Below are 24,227 nucleotides of genomic sequence, written 5' to 3'. Positions count from 1 at the left end.
CAACAGGATTGTCGCATTTTCCCAGAGCAAAAAGACTCTGTAACAAAGTTCAATAGTACTTTATAAATTATTCACCATCCCCAGGATACTGATAGTGTGTTAGTAAATAAATCATTAACATCAGTACCAATGCTGGAATCATTTTATTTATTTATTTCAAGTGATTGTGCTGTTTGTCAGATGCACTGCGATCCATAAGCACACACCAAGAGACCACACCAGTTGAGCTTTACACTTGGCTATTTTCAGTAAGAAGTTAGTAGCATCCACAGTTCCTCGTGTTTACATTTCACACCTCCATGGCGAAATCTCAAGATATGCCTGCTTATTGCCACTTCAGGCACTGCCTGGCAGCATGAGAGGCAACGTCTTCACACAGAGGGTGGTAAGTGCATGGACCAAGCTGCCAGAGGGAGTGATAGAGGCAGATACAGTTACACCATTTAAAATGTACATGGCAATGGGTTGGCATTGAGGAGATGGGCCAAGGTCTGTTTCCACACTGTGTAGCTCAATAACACTGGCACAAAAGTGCTTGGGCTTTTGTGAATGGTGGAGCACAGAAATGTGCATTTGCGATCCCGTACATTTTGAAAAATTAAGTGTGTTTACTTAAATTCTTAAATTGCTTGTCTACAAATTTGGAATAGGTTTAGGGATTTATGTTATTTTATTAAGCTTTTTCCATTGGAACAAGTTTTTCCCGAATGCCTGGGAGAATTCACACTCTTTTTGCCTATCCTGCTATTTGGGTAAAGACCAAAGTGCTGGAGGAACTCAGCAGGCCAGGCAGCATCTGTGGAGGGAAATGGACATGGTTGTTTGGGTACACAGGAGACATACGAAACTGCAGGTGCTGGAATATTGAACAAAACACCAAGAGCTGGATGGTCAGGCAGCACACGCAACTCCGAAGGTCAAGGATCCCAGGAATGAGTAGGTTGACCTATGACAAGCATTTGTCGGCACTGAGCCTGTACTCGCTGGAGTTCAGAAGGATGAAAGGAGACCTCATTGAAACATACAGAATAGTGAGGGAGAGTCTAGGACTTGAGGTCATAGCCTCAGAATTAAAGGACGTTCTTTTAGGAAGGAGATGAGGAGAAATTCCAATAGTCAGAGGATGGTGAATCTGTGGAATTAATTGCCACAGAAGGCAGTGGAGGCCAAGTCAATGGATATTTTAAAGGCGGAGATATATAGATGCTTGAATAGTACAGATGTCAAAGGTTATGGGCAGAAGGCAGGAGAAAAGGGTTAGGAGGGAAGAGATAGGTCAGCCATGATTGAATGGCGAAGTAGACTTGCTGGGCCGAATGGCCTAATTCTACTCCTATCACTTATGACCTTTTGATCAGTGGAGGGAATGAACAGAGGACGTTATGGGTTGGGACCCTTTGACATTAAGGTCTTCAAGTCCCTTCTATTTGGGTGCTAATTTTTGCTGACATTACAGAAAATAATCCCCTGATTAAATGAAACCTATTAAATTTTGCACAAGATTTTAAAAAAAGGTATAAATAACTAAACGTCAGGGCCTAACATGTGATGGGCTCCAGTGCCATTCTGCTGAATGTGTAATAACCATGAACTAAAATAAAGGTTATTAAGTGGTAGTATCTTTGGAGATTGGCAAGTTAATTGAATTATGAAATGACTGCACCAGATCACCAGTAAACGATGAAGTACAAAACCCAGAGAAGTGCACAGGAGAATGATCACTTTTATTACGTTCAAATCCCTCAACATCACTCAGCCAGTTTACAATTCCATTTCACCATTTTAATTACAAAAGTCATTTGTCCAGTTGTACGAGTGATAATCGATAACAGAACACACTAATAATAACGCACTGAATCTCAGCCCGGCCCTCTGGGCTCTGGGCCCAGCAATGTGTGCGGTGAGCCATTATCTCCACATACTTTGATTCCATTTTTTTTGTTGTCAGAAACTAAACAGTGTCTTTGGACATAGAAATGCAGAAATTTCTGTACACAACCAACTTTGGAAAGCAGCCATGAGGAAAAGCCTGGGTTTAAAAGCATGGCGACACTTACATAAACCTGCCTTCTGAATTTTCCAAGCGACATTTCTTTTGGGCAAGTTTTATGGAACGTGTGTCTAAACTTCTGCGCGGGTATTTAAAAAAAAAAACTGCTCGACTGAGAATCATAGTGTCAATACATTCTACAACAAAATAAGTAATCTCTAAATAGGTAAACCGTGGGCCTTCCATAATACTTGACGAGAAACTGCCGATACCAGTTGAGGTTAAAGTGTCACTAGGGCCCCTGGTTACAAATACTAGATGTACTATTATTGCAATTAAAATAAACACTCAATAGCTATTGCTTAATGTCAACATCATCAGAAATTCACCGTGTATATACTTGTATCTGTGGCCAGTCTGGATGAAAGCTCAGTGGAAAACCTTTGTGGTCACGGACTCTGTTGCTGTTACTCAATACATCAAGAAATCCCTTCCGGGAGAGTTGAACGTTTTTGCCAAACACCATAAAATTCAATACATAAAACACAATCACAATATTAGTGACAAATATATTAAACTAGAAATAGATGTATAGAACAAAACTGCACACCTGACAAGCTGGTAAAGAAACACTCTTCACAATATACCCAGGAACTTGGTACATTTACTTAGCAGCGTTTAGGGAGCCAAGTTTTCAAAAGCAACGTGTAAGCTTGAACGGGATTCCTCTCGTCGTATTGTACAGTGCCAAGGATGGCTGTTATCGTAGTGAGGAATTGCTGTAGTGATTTAGTGTGGGTGAATCAAACGGATTCACGAACATCAAAGCTGCTTTGTCTTCTACCTCAGCTGTGGTCTATCACACTCATTTAACATTCAGAAGTGTTTGAGGCACATTAATAACGCATCGCAATTCTCTGGAAATGTGTGTTTTACAGTTCTTGTCAAAAGCCACTGCAGTATCATATGATTGACTACTTCACATGGATTTTCCAAAGCAATTATTTGACGACTTAATTTCAAATGTGTAAATTTTGCATCTACTTAGCTGAAGTGTGCTTAAGTATTTCATATCTTTAAAGACACGTACAAAGGCTGCTTGGAACTAATTATCTATCTGGAAACTTGTGCCAGGTTTTGGTCATGTGGGTTAGACTATCAAGTGGCTATGAATAGGACCAAGGTGTATTTGTTTTGAACTGTGGCATCTTATGTGGCTACATGAACAATTTATGTTGCTACGACCCTCATTTCACGATAGAATTTGTCAAGCTTCAAACCGAGCAAATCTTCAGTACCATATCATGTGCTGATAAATAAACTTTCGCCACAAGGACAAACTGCAGAGAATTAATGCCAATGAAGCCACATCCCACTATCATCACTGATGGGATGCCATTTTCACAGCGCAAAATATGCAGAGTAAAACAAAAAAACCCAGCTAAACATCGAGTAATAATCTGCATGTTTAGCTTGGTGGTTCATGCCTTGTTTTCCAACTAACATTGTGAGCATTCCATCTCAAGTCAATCATGATTTTAGGGCCACAAAATGCCACTTCAGGTATTTGAAAGTTCTGTCATGTAGAGCAGGACTGATCATTAAGCGCTTCAAGTATCTTGAGTGGATTGTACAAAATTTAAAAAAAAAACCAAATTTTGTTATTTAGCTGGGAGGCAAATGCAAAATATCTCTTAAAATTGCAAATATATTAAACTATTTTATTTATGAGTACAAACATACTTTATAAACTAATGAATGTTTACATGAATTTATTTTGTACTGGTTGTTCCATCCGTGATCACGTTCACAAGTTGCCCTCGCCCAGCATAAGCACTGGCTTGGGGAGCCACTGACTGACTGACTGTGCAATTAAGTGCACTGGAACCTGAATATTATTATATAACACCTTTTTATCATCTATGGAGCCTTCTGGTGAATGTAGATGTGTATTTGAGAGAGTGTGTGTGCGCGTTTGAGAGTGTGTGTGTGTTGAAGAGTGAGTGTGTGCATTTGAGGGAGAGCGTGTGTGTTTGAGATTGTACGTGTTTGCGTATGTGTGTGTGAGAGAATGCGCGTGTTTGAGTGTGCATGTGTTTGGGAGTGTGCGTGTGTATGAGTGTGCGTGCGTTTGAGAGAGAGAGTGTGTGTGTGTGTTTGAGAGAGGTGTGTGGGCAGCCTGTTGGTAGGAGAGTCTTAACATGCGACATGTGCACAATCAGCAGCCACCTGATGTGTGGGATGGTGGGTCTGCCGTACCCGGGTCACCTCTTCCATTTGGAAGTTCTCTGCCTTAAAGACTACAAAGAAAGAGATACATTCTAAACTTTAACACAAGTGTCAGCAGCTGAAGGCAAGAGCTCTAATGGAACACGGATGTCGGAATTGAACAACAGTAACAGTTCTATTCAGAAAACATCAGACATTACTCACGTATTTAAAGTAAAGTCTGCAATGTTGAAGCTATTGGCATAAGGTCAAAGTGTGGAGAAATGATATGGCAGAGAAGACGTAACCCAGCAGTTTATAAATACTGAATATGTTCTTTGATTATCAGATGCAAGATTATCTGTGGAATATTTGATGACATCTTTGATTGGTTACGTGACTTAATAAGAACGAAGTCTGCATATTTTAAACATGGTGGGCTGAACTTATTTTCCCCAAGGTATGATAATGCGCTAAAATGGGTCAGAAATCAGAGGGAGATCTAGAAATGCCAGTCTTTATAACCCACAGCACACCAGGTTTGCCCAGTGCCTTACAGAAACTGATGCAGGATGAGAGGCGAAATCTTGCTTGAACTACACGGCATCATATTGTAAATAGAGTTGTGCAATCTCACTGTTCCGTACAAGAATCACCAGAGTTCAGCCAGAAAGGATCCGTGTACATTAACCGAGTGGACACTGGGGGAAAAAACACAGCTTCGACAAATAGTACTGCAGTCCCTTAAGCAAATATTCCTTCCTCAAAGTTTGTAAAAATGTCACGATGTGAATGCTAAATACAGATACAGAAAGGCAGTGGGCCCCAGGAGTGTTGTTTCATATGTCTTTCTGAGTAGCTTTAACGTTAGTTACCTCCAATACTTGTCAAGCCTCTTGGCTGAAGTGGCCAATATCTGCTCAGGCCAAGGTGGGAGCGTTATTTAAGAGAATCTTAGGAAGCACAAACCCTTTGCTATTTATGATCAGAGAATGGTGCATCAGGAAGGGAGAGTAAGCAGCGTGAGTGAGTTAAAAACCTGGTAAAAGCTCAAGGAAGTCCCCCACTCACCTGGTGAGGACTTTGAATCATTGGAGGAGGATTCACTTCGATCGGGACTTCTGCGCTGGTGCCTGTCATGAAACCGTTGGTGGTAACACACAGGCACAGATCGGTTCCACTTGGATCACAAAGCACATTGTGTCAACCATTATAATACTCAGTCAAGGTTGCTAGCTAGTATCACACTGGTAGTGACCATACGTTAGACACAGAGCCGTGGATTATTCTTAAACAAATCTAAATTGAAAAATCTATTAACCCGGGCACAATCAATTGACGCAGAACCTATCCCACAGCAAAGCCAATATAAATATTTTACTAACAAGACTGTATTAACGCAGCTTTGCTGAGCTGGGAGAGAAACGTATGATACTGCTGAACACTGATTTGCCCCTGCTTCCTTTGCACACACGATTACAATAAATACACAATACTTTGTCATAATTAACTCTTTGAAAAGAAAAGTTCATGGTCAGAAGCCACAGGTTTCACTCTCTGATGTCATGGTTGGGGAAATTAAGAATGTTGAGATTCATTTGATGATAACCCATGGAATTATCAAAATACTGCTCGATACAGTGCACTACGGAAGAAGGGTGCAGCAAAAGAATTAATAACTACACTGGCAAATTTAAAGTGTGGTACTGAATCTGCTTAACATGATGCAAGGATTCAATGTCAGTGCTAGGGGCGAGGTGCCACGATGGTGACTTTGGTGCCATCACTGGGCGTTATGAAAGGAACAAAACAATCGAAGAAGGCAACCTTTAGTTTTGAGCTTCGACTGCTTTTCGGGGAGCGTTTCTTTGCAGGAAAGCGAATGCGAAAGTCACAGTAAATCACCACCTAGAGCAGGTCATGTGTAAATCAATGGACGTGGCTTGCTGCGGGTTTTAAATATCATGAGGGGTGTGGTGAGACCACCTCTCCTCAACTATCACGGGTACAAGACGCACTGCTCATGGCTAATACAGAAACCATACAGAACAGCCTCTTGTACAGTGTACCCTTTCTAACGAGACATTTTTAATGTGAAGTGTCCAAAGGCCACAGTATATGGAGTCTCCAGTGTTGCTCATTCATCCACAGGGCACTCCTGTGTCGGCTGTTACTCAAACGTCTCCCACCTCTTCCTCAGCTGGTCAACTCTACTCTGCGACGTTGCTGCTTCCTTCTTCGTAGTGTTGAGCAAAGCTGCAAAGGGATCTCCGGCCACGCTGGGCTCAGAGGGCTTGGAAATTCTTTCGGGACCTTTGGAAGGCTTTGGTGGGACCAAAGGTGGCTCGGTCAAGTTTTTCCCTGCGCTAGGCACGGCTGGATTGGAATCAGCTACATTCGTACCTGCTTTGGCGGCTGTTGCCGTGTAGCTCGCGGCTCCCAGGCTTGTCGAGGAGATTGTGCTTTGCTTGCTGAAGGTCCCTGATTGAGGCAGAGCCTTGGGTTGAGTGTACAAATGGTGGAGGGAAGGAGCCGAGTAGTTCCTGTGGGGCATCTGCGGTTGGAAGAAGCTCGGAGCTGACGGCATGAAGCCCGGGACAAAAGCAGAGGCTGCAGGAGAGGCAAAGTGTGGGGCGGGGGGCTGAGTCTGAGGGAAGGGAAGGGCTGAGGGCAGGGTTTGGGAAAACGGGTAGGAGGGAGGTTGGGGAAACTGTGCCATGGTTGCAGGGCTGGGGGCCGAGTACCCCAGGGTCTGGCTGAACTGTAAGAGTACCCCAGGGCAGCAAACACCAGTGGAGCTGAAGCTGTAGGCAGGAAGCGGGTGGTGGGTACTTGGGGACCAAGGTCATGTCCCTGGTGCAGCAAATCCACCAGACTCAGGAGATCGGCTAGCTGGGGTTTGAGGAAGGGATGAACTCAGTGGAGGCGGTGCCAATGATGGGTTGGCAGATGGGGGGTTTCGCTCAGCTCCCGGACTCTTGCAACATGTCTGACAACGAGCTAGCACTGGCCCCCGTCGCAACGCCGTCCTGGTGCTGAGTGGATCCAAAAAGACTGCTGAGATTACCCGTTGGCCTGCTATCCCGACTCCTTCCGTCGACTTTGATGGGTTTGAGAATATCAGCAGCAGCATGAACTCAGCGGAGGCTGAGAAGCCACCAAAGTGAATGCTTCCAGGCGATGAGCTGGTGATGGGCTTCACGTCCAGAGACATGTCATCGTGGCCCGTGCTCCGCAGCTTGGTGTGAGGCAGCGTGTGATGCAGCCCCGTCGACACTGCTTTGTTCTTCTCAGATGATGCCATCCCTTTCCACTGCAAAGATGCAAAAGCAAAAATGTTAAGTTTTTGCAGCAACGTCAATAGAATCCAGGGTTGGGGAAGGTCCTTAGATTGGCTTGCCCTTATCAACAGGTTATAGCAAGGTTACAAAACTTACCGTCAGCGGTGCTGCAGTTCTGCCACTGGCCGTGTGCGTGGCTTTGGCGCCTTCGAGGGGGGGGGGGGGGGGGGGGGGGGAGATTAAAAGGTTGTTTTCCGCTTATCGGAGGCGGCTTTCCTAAGCCACCTGCTGAAGAACAACCGATCGGCCTTCCGGGAATCGGCCCGATCCACTCCCGGGAGCGCGTGAAGACTCGCTTATGTTCCGATTTTTTCAATCCAGAGATTGTAATTGCCCGATACAATTTGGTGTGAGGCACATAAAATGCAACGCGACTTCGAACACCCTCTTCTCAGATGGATCCATCATGAACTGACAAAATGCAAAAGCAAAAATGTTAAGTTTTTTAACGTCATATAAATCCAGGTTTGGGGAAGGTCCTTAGTTTTGCCCTTATCAACAGGTTATAGCAAGGTGCGAAAATTACCGTGATTTGGGCCCCATCCTGCCGATATGGGGCTTTCAAATTCACCGCAAATGCAACGTTCCAATCGATCACGTTCCAGAAAAACCCTTATCGCAGGCAGCTTTAAATAAGCTCTTGAAGAACAATCGATGTCATAAAAGCATCTAAATCGTTTATAATTTGGTGTAATTGTCGAGACAATTGTCATAATTTTTAAAAATAAATAACGCAGTTAACGCCCTCAACGCCTACAACGTGTACGGTGCAAAAAAAACAAAAATGTAATTCGTATATTTTATATATAAACTTGTTTCTGGGGATGTTTTAAATCAAATTTTATTGCGAAAATGTGGGAATTAAACATTAAATTCCTTCCATCACCGCATGTAAATTCATGACAGTCGAGATTCCAAAAAAATCATGTTTATATTGTGAATTTTTTTTGGACAATCATGTCATAAGAGATTAGTTATATTTGGTGTATTTGGATACTTAAGAAATATTTTTATAAAATACAGGACAGTTCTTATGGGCAAAGTAAATAATAATGGGCAGAATTGCAGTGTCATGTGTGGTTTGAAGAGCAAAAACTTAAGTTTTCAATGCCAAATTTGAAAAGTGAGATTAAAAAAATCATGTTATATTGTGACATTATTGTGGAGTAATGGGATAGTTTGTTATTTGGATACTTATGAAATGCCAATTTACAGCTAGCAAAATGGGAAAGTAGTGGGCAGAAAGGCATGTCATGTGTGTTTGAAGAGCAAAAACTTGTAATTTACAATGCCACCTATTGTTAAAGATTTACAGCAAAATACAAGGTGTACAGAGTTGCTTATTGGTTACAATCTGAGGAGTATGATAATGCTACCGATTATGATATGCCAATGTACCAGCTAGAAACTGTTCTTCTCCATAAAGACTTGGTCTATTGCTAGAATTTTGTAATTAGCTACAATTAGGTAACTAACTAATTATATGCTTTAATTTCAGGTCATCCAAGTAAGATGTTTTATATTTGTTTCAGAATGCTTCAATCTATAATAACTGAAAATGTAATTCCGATCTCTTGATTTTTAAGAAAGTGATGGGCTTTTGACTGTCCTCGATCGCAGCTTTTGTGTTACGTCAATGGAAAAGCAATAGGGAACAAGATGCTAATTTCCGAGTATGAAAATCACCATAACTTTTTTAATACTGAAGATATGAAAGTTAATTAGGTGTCAAATTAAACTTCATTTTATGCTTTATCTGATGGGATAAATTGCAGACTTGATTTTTAAAATCACACCATTTTGTAACATTGCTACAGGTTATAATGCATTAGACTGACTTGTGCCGTCATTAACAGTGACACAGCGGTTGAGCTGCTGCCTTGCAGCGCCGGAGACCCGGGTTCGACTCTGACCTCATGTGCTATCTGTACAGAGTTTGCATGTTCTCCCTGTGGGACCTCGTGGGTTTTCTCTGGGTGCTCTGGTTTCTTTCCCCATCCCAAGGTTGTGCGGGTTTGTAGGTTAATTGTGTAGAGGTTAATTCCATAAACTGTCGTCAATGTGTCGGATAGAACTAGTGAACGGGCATTGATGGTGGGCATGGACACGTAGAAACAAAGAAAATAGGTGCAGGACTAGGCCATTCGGCCCTTCGAGCCAGCATCACCAATCAATATGATAATGGCTGATCAGAACCGTGTTCCTGCTTTCTCCCCATATCCCTTGATTCCTTTAGCCCTAAGAGCTAAATCTCTCTCTTGAAAACACCCAGTGAATTGGCCTCTATTGCCTTCTGTGGCAGAGAATTCCCCAGATTTACAACTCTCGGGGTGAAAAGGTTTTTCCTCAACTCAGTCCTAAATGGTCTACCCCTTATTCTTAAACCATGACCCCTGGTTCTGGACTCTCCCAACATGGGGAACATTTTTCCTGCATTTAGCCTGTCCAATCCCTTAAGAATGTTATATGTTTCTATAAGATTCCCTCTCATCCTTCTAAATCGATTGGGCTAAAGGGCTGTATCTCTAAGCTAAACAAAACTGTACAAATCTGAGATTACAAAACCTCAATGAATTAAGTCTACAGGATTTGAGTGTGGATGGAGTGTAAATCATTTACTGTTCTCGATCAGTACTTAATAAAGGTCCCAGTAACTTGGATGAGTGCTGGAAACGGGACGGCGGTCAGTTTCAATGACAACTCATCGTCATTGAATGTGTGGACAAGAAGTAAGGAAATCCTAATCTCACCAGAAATTATGAATCAGTTAAAATTTGGTGCTGTTAAGATTCACTGCCCGATGGCCCTCTACGTTGAAGAAAAGAGAGTAAGTGCTGGAGTAACTCAGCTGGTCAGGCAGCATCTCTGGAGAACAGGGGATGTTTCAGGTCGGGACTCTTCCTCAGACTGATTGTAATTGGGAGCAGAAAGCTGGAAGAGGGTTATGTGGAGAGTACAATGTCGTGTGCTCAAACCTGATTTGCAAACGGATTCTCTATTTCTTCCTCTTTAGGTGTCCTCAGATCTTCCATACTCTTGGCTTGGCTGAGCGGCTGATGTTGCGAAGTTATCTTAATGCTACTGAAAATGTCGTCCAGTAAATTCACATCCACGTTCCTGGTCGGTACGGGCAAGCTGGGAAAGATGTTGTGTCCTTGCCTCTTCTCTGTACTCAAAGCATCGCCATCTGCTGTATCGGATTCCTTTAACGTTTTATAGGGTTGAGGCCTGGCAAATGGGCAAGAGGAAAGGGCCAAATCAAGGTTACGTCTAAAATAAAAGAAAGCAAACTTCTTGCCAATGGAATTTCGCATTAGCTGATGTAAAAGGCAGTGAACTGCGAACTCAAACCGCAAGAGCACAGAATACAATGCACACTTGGTTATTTGCCTTATCTGGAGTCTAAATACTGAGTGAAGGATCTGTGGCCTGATATTATGGTTACTGAAGATATGTTACAGCTGCAGTATTATCTGTGCCCATGTTTAGTCAAGCATTGTGCACATGGAATCCAACAAAGCATTAATTTATTTAAAAGACTGTATCATGTGACAAATGTATTAATGCTGTTTTTAACCATTTTTTCCAAAATGTTATATTTAGTTTAGAAATACAGCATGGAAATAGGCCCTTCGGCCCACCATGTCCATGCTGTCAATTGACCACCTGTTCACACTAGTTCTAGGCTACCCCCCTTTCTCAACCACCCCCCCCCCCCCCCCGAGGCAATTTACAGAGGCCAATTAACCTGCAAACCCACACATCTATGGGAGGGAACCCACACGGTCACAGGGAGAATGTGCAACTCTGCATAGACAGCACCTGAGGTCAGGATCGAACCTGTGCAGCAGAAACCCTACCAGCTGTGCCACTGTGCCGCCCAAAGTTATTTCTAACTTTAAAGCAATTATTACAATTGCCTAAATGTTGTCTTTAAGGTTTGCTTGGCGAGCTCCAAAGAAATCTACAGTTTGTGGCCGTGTGACTTGGTGATGTTAACTCTGGTGTTGAATCAACCGCTATAACATTACCATTGGCCGAAGGTATCATTGCTCTTCCTCCAAAAAAAAAGCACATAGTTGGTCTGCTGGTCTATTATATTCTCGCATGTCAGCTGAGTTCCATCCACACTACCTCCCCCTCATGAATCATTTCTGCAATAGGTTCTTCATTCAGCTAAGAAGAAGACGTTAAATTAATTCAACCCCACTTAATAGGATTCCAAGTTTTACTGGGGAGAAATGAAAGAAAGGCTCAAAGGATCTTCTTATCATTATACCCACTCCATCCTGATGGTACAACACATCATGAAAAGCAAATCAAAAGCAATTTAAATCAGGATTACATATTAATAACTCAAAGGGGAACTGCATTATATAGAGTTCATTCCATTTGATAGTTAGACCTCCGACGTGAGTCGTCTTAAAGAAGAAAGTCTTTATGCCACAGTTCTCTGGAAATTTGTAACATGTCAAAAATATTATTCAGGAAAGTGCGATGCCAGCTAATTATACAGGAGACTCAGAAAGCTGAGAGAGAAAGGATGGACAGCAGTGCAAATAATGCAAATAAGGAATAAGAATGGCTGTACTGTGAAATATTTTGTGTAGTTCTCCATAAAATTATGAGAGGTATAAATAGGGTTTACAGTATAAAACCTTTTTTCCCTGGAGGGAGATTTCAAGGACTAGAGGGCATAGCTTTAAGGTTAGAGGGGCAAAGTTTAAAGATGTGTGGGACAAGTTTTTTTTTTAAACAGAAGGTGGTGGGTGCCTGGAACACCTTGTCAGGGTGTTGGTGGAGGCAGCTATGTGGCATTTAAGAAGCTTCATCATAAGCTCATACACATGCATGGAACAGAGGGATGTGGATCATACGCAGTCAGCGTAGATTGGTTTAACCATGCATATGTTCAGCATGGATATTGGGGCTGAACGGCCTGCTCCTGAACTGTACCTTTCTATGTTCTTTGTAAAGGGCTTATAGTATTTTGATAATGCCTTCACAAATGTCTTCACCTGCCTTGACTAAAGTTTTGTGAGAAGAGTGCGGGATACTTTGTTCTCTCTGTGAACGTTTGGACAGCTTGGTTACTTCACCTCTGGAGCTCCACCCCTGCCTGGCTGCTATTTCTGATACACTAAATAAGCTTTGTATTGCCTGGCCTGAACTCCTAGCTCGGGTGGAAACAGCAGTCGCCACACAAGAGATGACATGGATACTAGAAGCTAGAGCGAAAAAACAAACTGCTGGAGGAACTCAGCGGGTCAGGCAGCATCTGTGGAGGGAAATGGACAGAAGACGTTTCAGGTCTGACTGATAAAAGATCCCGACCCGAGATGTCACCCGCCCATTCCACTCCACGGATGCTGCCTGACCCGCTGACATCCTCCAGCAGTGTTTTGGTTCAGTTGACAAACGAGCGTGTCTTTGTGGCCTGAACAAACTGTTACTTACATCGTCTGATGGGGAGCTGAATTGGGTTGTTATGTATCATTTACTTTTTTTTTGATAGCATTTCAAACAATGCAGCAGAAGAGAAAGGGTAAAATAATTTCTACTTTAAACTCGCCAGCAACAGAAGAGAATAAAAGCAGTTTAGCTTTCAAATTTGCTCTTGTTATTTATTCTTGCCAGTATTAAGGCTTTGCTTTGATAGCGTAAGATAAAAGGCAGCCATAATGCTGGAAAGCCTGACCTATTGACTAAAGGCTGACTCAATAAAAGGCAGGCACATCCAAGTCTTCCACTGCCATGAAATAATCCTTGACTGCACGCTAGCAAGCTGCACTTTGACCCCTAGTTAAAAGATTAGGCACAACTGCTGCAGTAATTTGTTACTGAATGATCAACATAAACAGTTGCCACTAGTCGGATGTATTAAATAATTCTACGCAAAGATAGCGAAATGCCTAGAAATAGATATTTAATAAACGGAGCCTGCTTAACGCTAAAAGACAGCCATGCATTATACATATACATACTGTCAAAAACACAGACACGGCACATTTAATCTGGTCATGCACTAATTTCTCAAACAGTAGAATATAAAGGAAGAAGCCATTAGACCATTCAAAAGGAGTGAAGAGAAAGCTTTCAGAGAAGGCAGATATAGAGTTCTCTTCATGGTGAAGTTCATCATCAGAGGATTCCTCAGAAAGGAACACTGTGTAGTGCCGTGTGGGCCTTACGATGCTGAAGAAAACAGGAAGAAAATTTAATTTTACTCACAGAAGAAGAGCAAAGGTTGAAAAAATCACCGCCAAAACAGCAAGACAACGCAGACTTAGAGATTCTAACACACAGGCTTTCAAACAGGTCATTCTGCACTTCAACTGTGTGAAACATGAAAGATAGGTGGACATTTTTCAAATTGGAATATCGTTGATTTTAGAATGATACAGCTGGCATTGTTTTCTTGCATTATTAAATGAGAATGGTTTTAATTTGATACAGTGTGTATATAATCAGTCTCCAACACTAATATATTCGATATTAACAAATACCAGTAACTGCAAAATGTGGCATAACCAAAGAGAAAGCAAAGTGATTTAGAAAGATGATATCAAGTACTGGAGAGACTCAGCGGGTCAGGCAGCATCCCCGGAGAACATGGATAGGGACGTCTCGGGTCAGAACCCTTCAGGAACATCCTATCAGTCTGAAGAAGGATCCCGACCCGATACATTACCTATCCGTGATTTCCAGGGATGCTGCCTGACCTGCTCAGTTACTTCAGCACTTTGTGTCTTTTTTTTCTAAAGCAACACCTGCAGTTCCTTGTTTCTAGAAAGATGATCAGTTGCACTGTGAACAGACACCAGAATGTGGTGTGAATGCTTCGCTCTGCCTTGAGGATGCTCAATATTGAGCTGTTATGGGTCAGGGAATCAATTGTGAGTTTAGTCCCATTTTTAAGGAAGTGGCTGACTTGGGGAAAGAGTGCAGCTTCCGCGGTGCGTTGGGACTGTAGGAGTATGGGACGGGGAGTCGACAACTTCAAGTTTCTCGGATGTGACACTGGCATTCCTAGGATGCCCGATCCCACAGTGGTTCCACCTTAGGTGGCAGAAGGGGAGAAGTTGACGCGGTGCTCTGGGCAGGGGTTTGAGCAGAAAGCAACGTGCCAACCTCCACGCGATCCCCCCCGCACCCGAGACTTTTCCGAATTGAGACTGGTTTCAATATTGAACTGACATGCAAATGGAAACTCCTGGGAGGGTGATATCACGGGGCATCTGGAAAGATGACAGGGAGACAGAAGGAACAGTTCAGTTGAAAGCCAAAACATTGAAACCAACAGCACTCAGGCCTGGTAATGAAGAGATTCCAGGAACCATTGTATCACAAGAACTGTGTAGGGTGGAACTGCAGATGCTGGTTTACTCCGAAGATAGGCACAAAATGCTGGAGTAACTCAGCGGGACAGGCAGCATCACTGGATTGCTCTGTATTCGCCACAGAAGAAAATTCTGGATGATTAAATGGGATGAAACATATCTATTGTTGAATAATCACCTCTACAGTCCACATCCTCCTCATGATTAAGGGAGATGGAAGGATGAGCCTCTATGTTAATGCTCTTTGGCCCACTTTCCCGTGGCTACCAGATCACCAAACTTTGGTTGACTTTCCCTTATTTATTTTTAATTGCTTATTTCCCACAGTAGAACAGAAGTTGATGCTCCATTAATCCTCCCAATAATCTGTTCAGTTTTGTATAAATATTTATACTTCAACAAAACAGTTCTTTCAGAGTATTCTGGCCGACACGATCAAGAATTGAAAAATGAACAGAAATATATGCCATAGGAAGGTTGTTCAACACATATGTATTCATGCTGTGTTTAATAAACCATGCTCCATTAGCAAGGTTTAATTTGTGATCAGCAAGTTGGCAGGATCCATGTGATTATAGTAGGTATGTTGCAAAACTTACCTTCAGCGGCGCTGCAGTTCTGCCGCTGCCCGTGTGCGCGACTTTGGCGCCTTTGAGAGGGGGGCGGGTTTAAAACGCGATTTGCTCTAGGTTGTTGAAATCGATGTTGTTCAGCCTACTTAGTTGCTGACGAAAAATCGCTGCGAAATTCGTTCGCTGCAGGTATTTTTAAACTAAATTGGGTTATTTAATTGTTATAGTAGATTAAAAATCATCCTCTAAAGCCGCGAACCCCGACAACGGGACGGATCTCATGTAGGGGACAACGCAAGGTGGGTTGTTTATTTTTACATTAAAAAGGGCTTCTTAAGATCCCTTTATACAAAATGTAATGTTGCGAGTAGCTGACTTGGGGGCCCATTCATTGTTTTTCATGCCATATGGGCTTCTAATTCACCGCAATGGCAGTGTTCCAAACCAGCGCGCTCCACTTGCAAGCTGATTTAAATGGCCATTAATTTACAGCAATTGAACACTAAATCCCTTCCATTTGGCCTATAAATTAATGTCAATGAGATTAAAAAATCATGTATTATAGTGAATTCTTGTGTGAATGTTCTTTGGACACTTAGGCTATTTAAAAATGTTAATCTTTCCTTAAGAAATTGATAGATGTTTAGATCTAGTAATTGAATTTTGGACTTAGATACAATTGGGTAACTAACTAATTATATGCTTTAATTTCAGGTCATCCAAGTAAGATTGTTTAATATTTGTTTCAGAATGCTTCAATCTATAATAACTGAAAAAACATTTCAGTTCCTTTAATTTTTAATAAAGTTATGGCCATTTCACTGTCCTTGATCACAGCTTTTGTGTTAAGTCAATGGAAAATCAATAGGGAACAAGATGCTAATTTCTTAATGAAAATGGCCATAACTTTTTTAATACTGAAGATATAAAAATGAATTAGGTGTCAAATCAAATTTCGTTTTATGCTTTATTTGATGGGATAAATTGCAGACTTGATTTTTTTAAATCTCAAAATTTTGTAACATTGCTAATTATAGGTCATAGTACTGACGTGTATATCGGTAAACAACAGCCCAGTTTTGTGAGGAATTGGACACACGTGAGGAGTGACATGAGGACACACATGACACTTTGCATGAGGAGTTCAGAAAGGTGGACGGGCATATTCACAATTAGTTGATTAAATAAAAGAAAGGCTCATGCTTAGTTTCGTTTAGAGATACAGCGCGAAAACGGACCCTGCAGTCCAACAAGTCCGCGCCCACCAACGGATCCCCGCACACTTACACTATCCTAAACACACTAGGGACCAATTGCAATTATACCAAGCCAATTAGCCTACAAATCTTTACTTCTTTGGAATGTGGGAGGAAACCAGAGATCCCGGAGCAAACCCACGCTGGTCACGGGGAGAACGTACAAACTGCGTACTGACAAGCACCAGGGTCTCTGGCGATGTAAGGCAGCAACTCTACCGCTGCGCCACTGTGCTGCCCTATGATCATGATCATTAGGAGTAGGGATTTGCAAGAATTGCAGTTTCTGCAGCTCGTGACCAGAATTGTGAAACATGTTCCTGACTGGAATCATGTTGTGCCACAGAAATAGCTCAGATTCGAAGAGGATTTTACATGGTTATTGCTGGTGGCTATTTTCCACGTCCAGAGCCATTGTCACAGAATAAGAGATCAGTTATTTAATATTGATGTGAGCAGTATCTTCACTTGGGGACACTGTGGATACCATTGTGAATTAAAAAGTGGTGCATTTGGAATTTACTACCCTGGAAGATTCTGGTGGAATATATCTCTGACGGATACATTTGGATTCTCATTAAGATGAGGGATATTTGGGTGTGTGTGCGCGGAGAAGGGGACAAATGATCTTGATAAGCAGGCTTTAACCGTTTGACCCAGCTCCTAGTTAGAAACATAGAAAATAGATGCAGGAGTAAGCCATTCGGCCCTTTGAGCCTGCACCGCCATTCAATATGATCATGGCTGATCATCCAACTCAGTATCCCATCTCTGTCTTCTCTCCATACCCCCTGGTCCCTTTAGCCACAAGGGCCACATCTAACTCCACCTCCAGTTTAAATTTTATTTGGAATATTTTGGAGGACCAAGAAACCAAGAAACTCCCTCTTAAATATAGCCAACGAACTGGCCTCAACTACCTTCTGTGGCAGAGAGTTCCACAGATTCACCACTCTCTGTGTAACAACTTATAATAAGGGGTGGCACTGTTGCGAACGGTAGAGTTGCCGCCTAACAGCGCCAGAGACACTGGTTCGATTCTGATTACAGTTGCTATCTGTATGGAGTTTGTACAATATCCCTGTGAGCTCGTGGGTTTTCTCCAGGTGCTCCGGTCTCCTCCCACATCCCAACGACATGCAGGCTTGTAGGTTAATTGAGTTCTGTAAAGTGTCCCTGGTGTCTAGCTTAGGTGATCGCTGGTCGGCAAGGACCTGGTAGGCTGAAGGGCCTGTTTCCAAGTTGTATCTCGAAACTAAACTAAACTAAACTAAATAGCATCAGTTTTGAATATTGATGAGGCTTGAGAAATTATTTGGGAAATATTTCAACTATAAGGGTTGGAATTGCTCTCCAGGTAGGATAGAGAAGTCCAAGGTAAAATGTAACTTAGGTGCCTCAAATAATGAGTGCTTTTGGACAGAGTAGGGAGAGTCATTCATGCAGCAATGAGATAATTAATGAGGAATTAGTGGCCATACCAGGATACATTTTTTACATCTGGAATGCACTGCCTGATAGAAGCCAAATCCATTACAACTTGCAAAGGGAATTGGATAAGAGAAAAGGCATGGGGAAATTCGGCGACAAGCTCTTTCAAAGGGCTAGCACAAAAATGATGGGACAAATGGTCTCCTGCTATGTTACATGATTCCATTAAATGACTGACCTGAGCACAGCACATTAGTGTCCAACACAGGAGAGAATGCAAATGCTTTGCAGACTTCACCAGCCCTGCAACATATGAATCCCACATCCCTTTTACGCCTGAACTCATTTATATTTTTGCACATTTTCCGAAAACACCAACGATGTAAGTGACATGTTGTTTGAGCACAGCTTACAAGTTTCTGCAAGAGTACTCCAATTATACATCTCACATTCTAGTTATCAAGTTGAGGATAGGGCAAAATGGAGCAACAGCACCTTATGCTCTGCTTAGGTAGCCTACAACCCAAAGCAAGAACACTGAACTCTCCAATTACAAGTAATATCTCTCCTCTCTCATTCACCCCACCCCCCTTCGATCCAACTTGCTGATGAAGATGCCCCATCTATACTAGTCCCACCTGCCTGTCTTTGGCCCATATCTCTCTAAACCCTTCCTATCTACGTACCAGCCTAGGTCTTTTAAATGTTGTTATGGTATCTGCCTCAACTACCTCGTCTGCCAGCTCATTCCATATGCCAACCATTCTCTGTATGAAAAAGGTAGACAAAAATTCTGGAGAAACAGTGGGTGAGGCAGTATCTATGGAGCGAAGGAAATAGGTAACGTTTCGGGCCGAAACCCTTCTTCAGACCGAAGAAAAAGAATTTTGGCCTGAAACATTGCCTATATCCTTCGTTCCATAGATGCTGCCTCACCCGCTGAGTTTCTCCAGCATTTCTGTCTACCTTCGATTTTCCAGCACCTGCAGTTCCTTCTTAAACACTCTGTATGAAAAAGTTGCCTCTCAAGTTCCTATTGGATCTTTTCCGCTCTCACTTTAAACCTATGGCTTCTGGTTCTTAATTGCCCTACCCTGGGTATACGCCTCTGCCCATCCACCCTATCGATTCCCCTCAGGGGAATAAGTGATTGGATTGAGAGAATTATTCTGAGAGCTGGCATTGATGTCACGGCCCGAGTCACCTACTACGCCGTTAAAAAAAAATATGGAAACTAAAATGAAATAACCAGGAAGCACTGGAAACAACAGGCCCGATTATTTGCCACATTGCTGGCACGGTTTATCAAGTCAAGAAGGAGCAGCAAAAGATTTCACTCACCCTGTAAGACACGAGGTGGCAAATATCTTGTCTGATAATTTGCTACACGTCTGAAGGAACTAACGTGCCCTGTACTGCATCAGGAGAGTTGATAGGAGAGCAAGAATGAAATGGAAATTTGCCAAGTGCGGGAGTAAATAAATATATTTCCTATGCAGGAATGCAGAGAACAAGGAGTCAACAGCACTGATAACAAAGCATCTCCTGCCTTGCGTGAAGGGAGTTTTTTTCGCAAATGATTGCTTCTCTGACACTCACAGGAGTTTAACAATCTCAAAGCCTAATGTTGAACATAGAACAGTACAGCACAGGAACAGGTCCCTCGGCCCACAATATCTGTGTCAAACGGGATGCTAAGATAAATTAATTACATCAGCCTGCACATAATTCATATCCCTCTATTACCTACATATCCATATGTCTGTCTATCATATCTATGGTATCTGCCTCCACCACCACCCCTGGCAGTATGTTCCAGGCACTCATCACCCTCTGTGTAAATAAACTTGCCTCGCACAATCTTTGACCCTGGGGAAAAAGGTTGCTGTCGATGCCTCCCACAATTTGGCCCTCTTTTTAGTTTAGTTTAGTTTAGAGATACAGCGCAGAAACAGGCCCTTCAGCCCACCGAGTCCGCACCGACCAGCGATCCCCGCACATGAATGCCATCCTACTCTGGGGACAATTTTTCAAACATTTGTACCAAGCCAATTAACCTACAAACTTGCAGGAGTAAATGAAAGTTCTCGGAGAAAGCCCATGCAGTTCACGGGGAGAACGTACAAACACCCTACAAATAAGCACCAGTAGCCAGGATTGAACCCGGGTCTCTGGCGCTGTAAGTGCTACAAGGCAGCAACTGTGCCACCCTCGCTTATCTGACACGTTGAAGATATTTCCACAAATGATGTGGAAGACTGAAGCTGCCTACACACTGCATCATAAGTTGACATTTCTGGACCGGATGTCTGATACGAAGTGGAACGGTTCCTGATTTTGCCAGTTATTTGGCAGGAGTGATGCACCCGAAACCAGCTGCAGGTTCCTTCTGACTGCTCAACTGTTGTGTATGGTCTTCACATCTGCAAGCTCCTTAAGAAGCAAAAATCAATTTCCAATAACATTTGTACAGTTATTACAATGCAATGGTTTAAGGTGCAGTTTTGTCACATGTACCGAGGTACAGTGAACATATTTGTTTTTGTGCTCTCCAGTCACATCAGATAGTACTATACATTAATGCACTCGTCAAACACAAGTACAACCAGTATTTTTTCTCTTTGCACTACCTGACTGCAGAATATAGTTCTCGGCATTGGAGAGGAACAGTTCCAGCAACATAGTGCAGTGCTGGCAATGAGATGTTGGAGAAACAGAACTATACAGGAGCTGACAGAAGGGCCAATTAGAAGTCTGATATCAGAGGGGAAGAAGCTGTTCCTGAGTCCGGTGTTATGCATTTTCAAGCTTCTGTATCTCCTGCCCAACAGGAAAGGGGAGGGAAAGGAAGGAATGTCGGGGGTGGGAAAGGTCCTTGATGATGTTGGCTGCTTTCCAGAGGCAGGTGGAGTCGATGGTGGGGAGTGTGGTCTGTGTGATGGACTGGGCTGCATCCACAACTCTTATTCTCTCTGGAGTATCAGCTGTGGATCACACAGCATGGTTTCAATTACCCCCACACCCAGCCACGGCCAGAATTTTAATCTCTTGTGTTAGTCTACAAATTAAATCATTGATCGATACAGAAAATGTACTTCACACCAAAGTAACTCCTCCATTGCCAGAGTGAGTCCTTCGCAGAATGGAGGAACAGCGCCTCATATTCAGCTTGTGTAGCTTACAACTCCTCTCTTCCCTGGTTGTCCCACCCCAGTACACTTCTCCCTTCCTTCACCATCCCAGTCAATCTGCTCCTTTCTCTTCCTTCGTACACCCACCTCCCATCCCCGAGTCCTTCATTTCCCTTTTATCCCCCATCGCTGCCTCCTCCCCATTCTCTTCCACCTATATCCCTCCCTCTGGCTGTACACGTCACTCCTCTTCTCTCCTTATCTAACACTCTTTGAATCTTCTCACGTCCTGTCTTGGTCACTTACTCCATCCATCTGCCAACCACCCCCTTTTACCCCTCTCACCTATACTCACCTCCCACTTACCAGGCTTTGACCCACTCCAAGCTCTCTGTCAGCTTTCTCCCCCTTACTAAAATCAGTCTGAAGTAGGGTCCAGACTCCAAACGTCACCAATCCATTCCAGATGTTGCCTGATCTGCTGAGTTCCTCCAGCACGTTGTGTTTTGAACAGTGAAGAAAGAATTTGCCTCCATTTTCTATTCTCCTCTTTCCTTCCTCCGACTCTCCTGCCCCAGGTGATCACGACCCGAAACGCTGCCTATCCATGTTCTCCGGAGATGCTGCCTGACTCGCTGAGTTACTCCAGCATGCTGTGTCTTTTTGTTTACAAAGTCTAACAGAGATGCGCGAGGCAAGTGTATTTCTTACCCGGTGAGTAGTGGGTGCCTGGAACGCACTGCCAGGGGGTGGTGGTGGTGGAGGCAGATACAATAGTAGCATTTCAAAGGCTTTTGGATAGGTTGATGGATATAAAGGGAATGGAGGGATAAGGATTACATGCAGTAAGATATGAGTCTGTCTTGCCATTGTGTCCAGCACAGACATTGTGGGCCGAAGGGCCTGTTCCTGTTCCTGTGCTGTACTGTTCTATATTTCATGAATCTGGTTTGATATTTCCTACTCTGTGGGCAATTCGGTCAGTTCAACAAACATGCCACACACTCCGTGAAGAGGTTAAAAACACTCATTAATATTATTCTACATTAGACTTTGAAAAACCGGATTCATTAGTACTTAACCACAGGGTATATCATCGCTCACATTCACACCCTGATGAAAGACCAATTCTAACTTTTATATGAATTCCACTACTTTCAAATGCATGAACTGAAAAGTTATTCTGAAATAACTTTCTTTAAGTGGGGCAACACAGTCTGTCGTGTGAGCCTCTGGTTCTTTCCTTTTGTTGGCGGGCTTGTTGTCTGCTGAATGGCCGCAGCCAGGTTCACGGACAGCGCACATCGGCCAGGTTTGAGTCAGTGGTGTCACTGATTCCTGTTAAACGTTTCCACTGAAACACCGTGTGCTGTAACTCCCACAGTGCTTCTCCTCATTGCCCGCCCCAACACTGACGGAAATCGGATGAACGTTTCGGGACTCGAGAAGGCAGCAGGAAAACTCCTGTGGAAACATTCCTTTGCTGGAACTCCATCTGCTGGGCTTGGTGAGTCAACAGAACGCATCCTAGATACAAGGAACTGCAGATGCTGGGTTACAGAAAAAAAAAGACCCAAAGTGCTGGAGTAACTCGGCGGGTCAGGCAGAACCTCTCAACCCGAAACGTCACCTATTCCTTTTCTCCAGAGATGCTGTCTGGCCCGCTGTCACTGCAGCTTTTTGCGTCTACCTCTGGGGAATGTGAACAGGCGACGATTCAGGTTGGGATCCTTCTCCCGACTGTAGAGAAAGCTGGAAGAGAGGAAAGGCAGGACAAAGCCTGGTGAGTGATAGATGGATGCAGGTAAGGGGGTTTAATAGGCAGCTGGCTGGGCAAAGGCCAGAGATCTTATACTGATATACTGATTGGGTTATGTTGTGCCCTGTTGCCATAGCTCACCACTTTATCCAGGTACGGATGATGTGCTTGGCCTCACTCCCTGTGCCTCTGTTCTTGGGTAATGTAGGTGGTGCAGGATAACTAGTCTTACAGCCCGCTCTCCAGATTGGGAATGGAGGAGAGGACATTGACGCAGGTTGGGTTTGGATTGGAGGATCTGGTCTGGTTTTAACTGTACCCGAGAGCAGACCTGCAGTGGAGAAGGCAGAGAGAGGAGTTCACCTGTAATGACACCACACAAGTCAACCCCATCGAGTTCTTCCGAAGATAGACACAAAACGCTGGAGTAACTCAGCGGGACAGGCAGCATCTCTGGAGAGAAGGAGTGGGTGACGTTTTGGGTGGAGATCCATCTTCAGGCTCAACAGAAAGACTTTGTGTCGATCCTCGGTGTAAACCAGCATCTGCAGTTCCTTCCTCTCCATCTTCACCTGGTCCTCTCCTGAATGGGCTTGTTGGACAGCAATCAGCCACACACACGGGAGGCAATCTCCCGATCGAAGAAACCATAAGAATGAAATGCTGAGGGACTGTGTGCCTGAAAGCAAGGGCTCATCTTTACTTCGACACTGCTGTCAGTGCAGGATTTCATGTCCATGGGTGATCCTACACTGTGTGACATTCCATACACAATGCTGGGTCTACTATCATTAGAACCACATCATTATGCTAACAGATTTATTTCCGAGTTGCTTAGTAGGCAGGACTCCATTCCTTCAGATGTTAAGGAATAGTGGATGTTAATGGCATTCGTATCATTCACATGGACTGCAGAATATGGAATTACACCATTAATTAAAAATTCGGAGCATTTTCATAATGTGCAAATGTGTTCTCGATACTATCGATGTTTTGGGAATGAAATTCTCTTCAGGGTCACACTGAGATTTCAAAAAGAAAAATGTTTGATTTTTCATTCGATGCTTCTAAGATCCTGAAATTATATTCTCAGCAAAATAGCCGGCGTTGCTAATTAATCTAATTCAGTGAGTCATTCTGATGTCTACCACCCGCTACCTGTTTGGAATTCACACAGAGGAGACTGTCTGCAGAAAGGC

General features: G+C 43.2%; 1 protein-coding gene across 1 annotated transcript in view; it reads right to left on the bottom strand.

Moving 5' to 3' along the window:
- Window positions 1-1,707: 1,707 nt before the first annotated feature.
- LOC129711880 (DENN domain-containing protein 1A-like) overlaps window positions 1,708-24,227 on the bottom strand; it is a 472,977-nt gene continuing 450,457 nt past the window's right edge. Inside the window, 7 exon segments of the mRNA XM_055659869.1 lie at window positions 1,708-6,970; window positions 6,973-7,109; window positions 7,111-7,170; window positions 7,172-7,247; window positions 7,250-7,511; window positions 10,515-10,767; window positions 13,609-13,734. Coding sequence (XP_055515844.1) covers window positions 6,369-6,970; window positions 6,973-7,109; window positions 7,111-7,170; window positions 7,172-7,247; window positions 7,250-7,511; window positions 10,515-10,767; window positions 13,609-13,734 — 1,516 coding nt within the window. The 3' untranslated portion in view covers window positions 1,708-6,368.

This window comes from Leucoraja erinacea, chromosome 31 (assembly GCF_028641065.1).
Source record: "Leucoraja erinacea ecotype New England chromosome 31, Leri_hhj_1, whole genome shotgun sequence".
Classification (NCBI taxonomy): Eukaryota; Metazoa; Chordata; class Chondrichthyes; order Rajiformes; family Rajidae; genus Leucoraja; species Leucoraja erinaceus.
The sequence above is the reverse complement of the archived record's forward strand: the minus strand, read 5'-3'. Positions and strand labels throughout refer to the sequence as shown.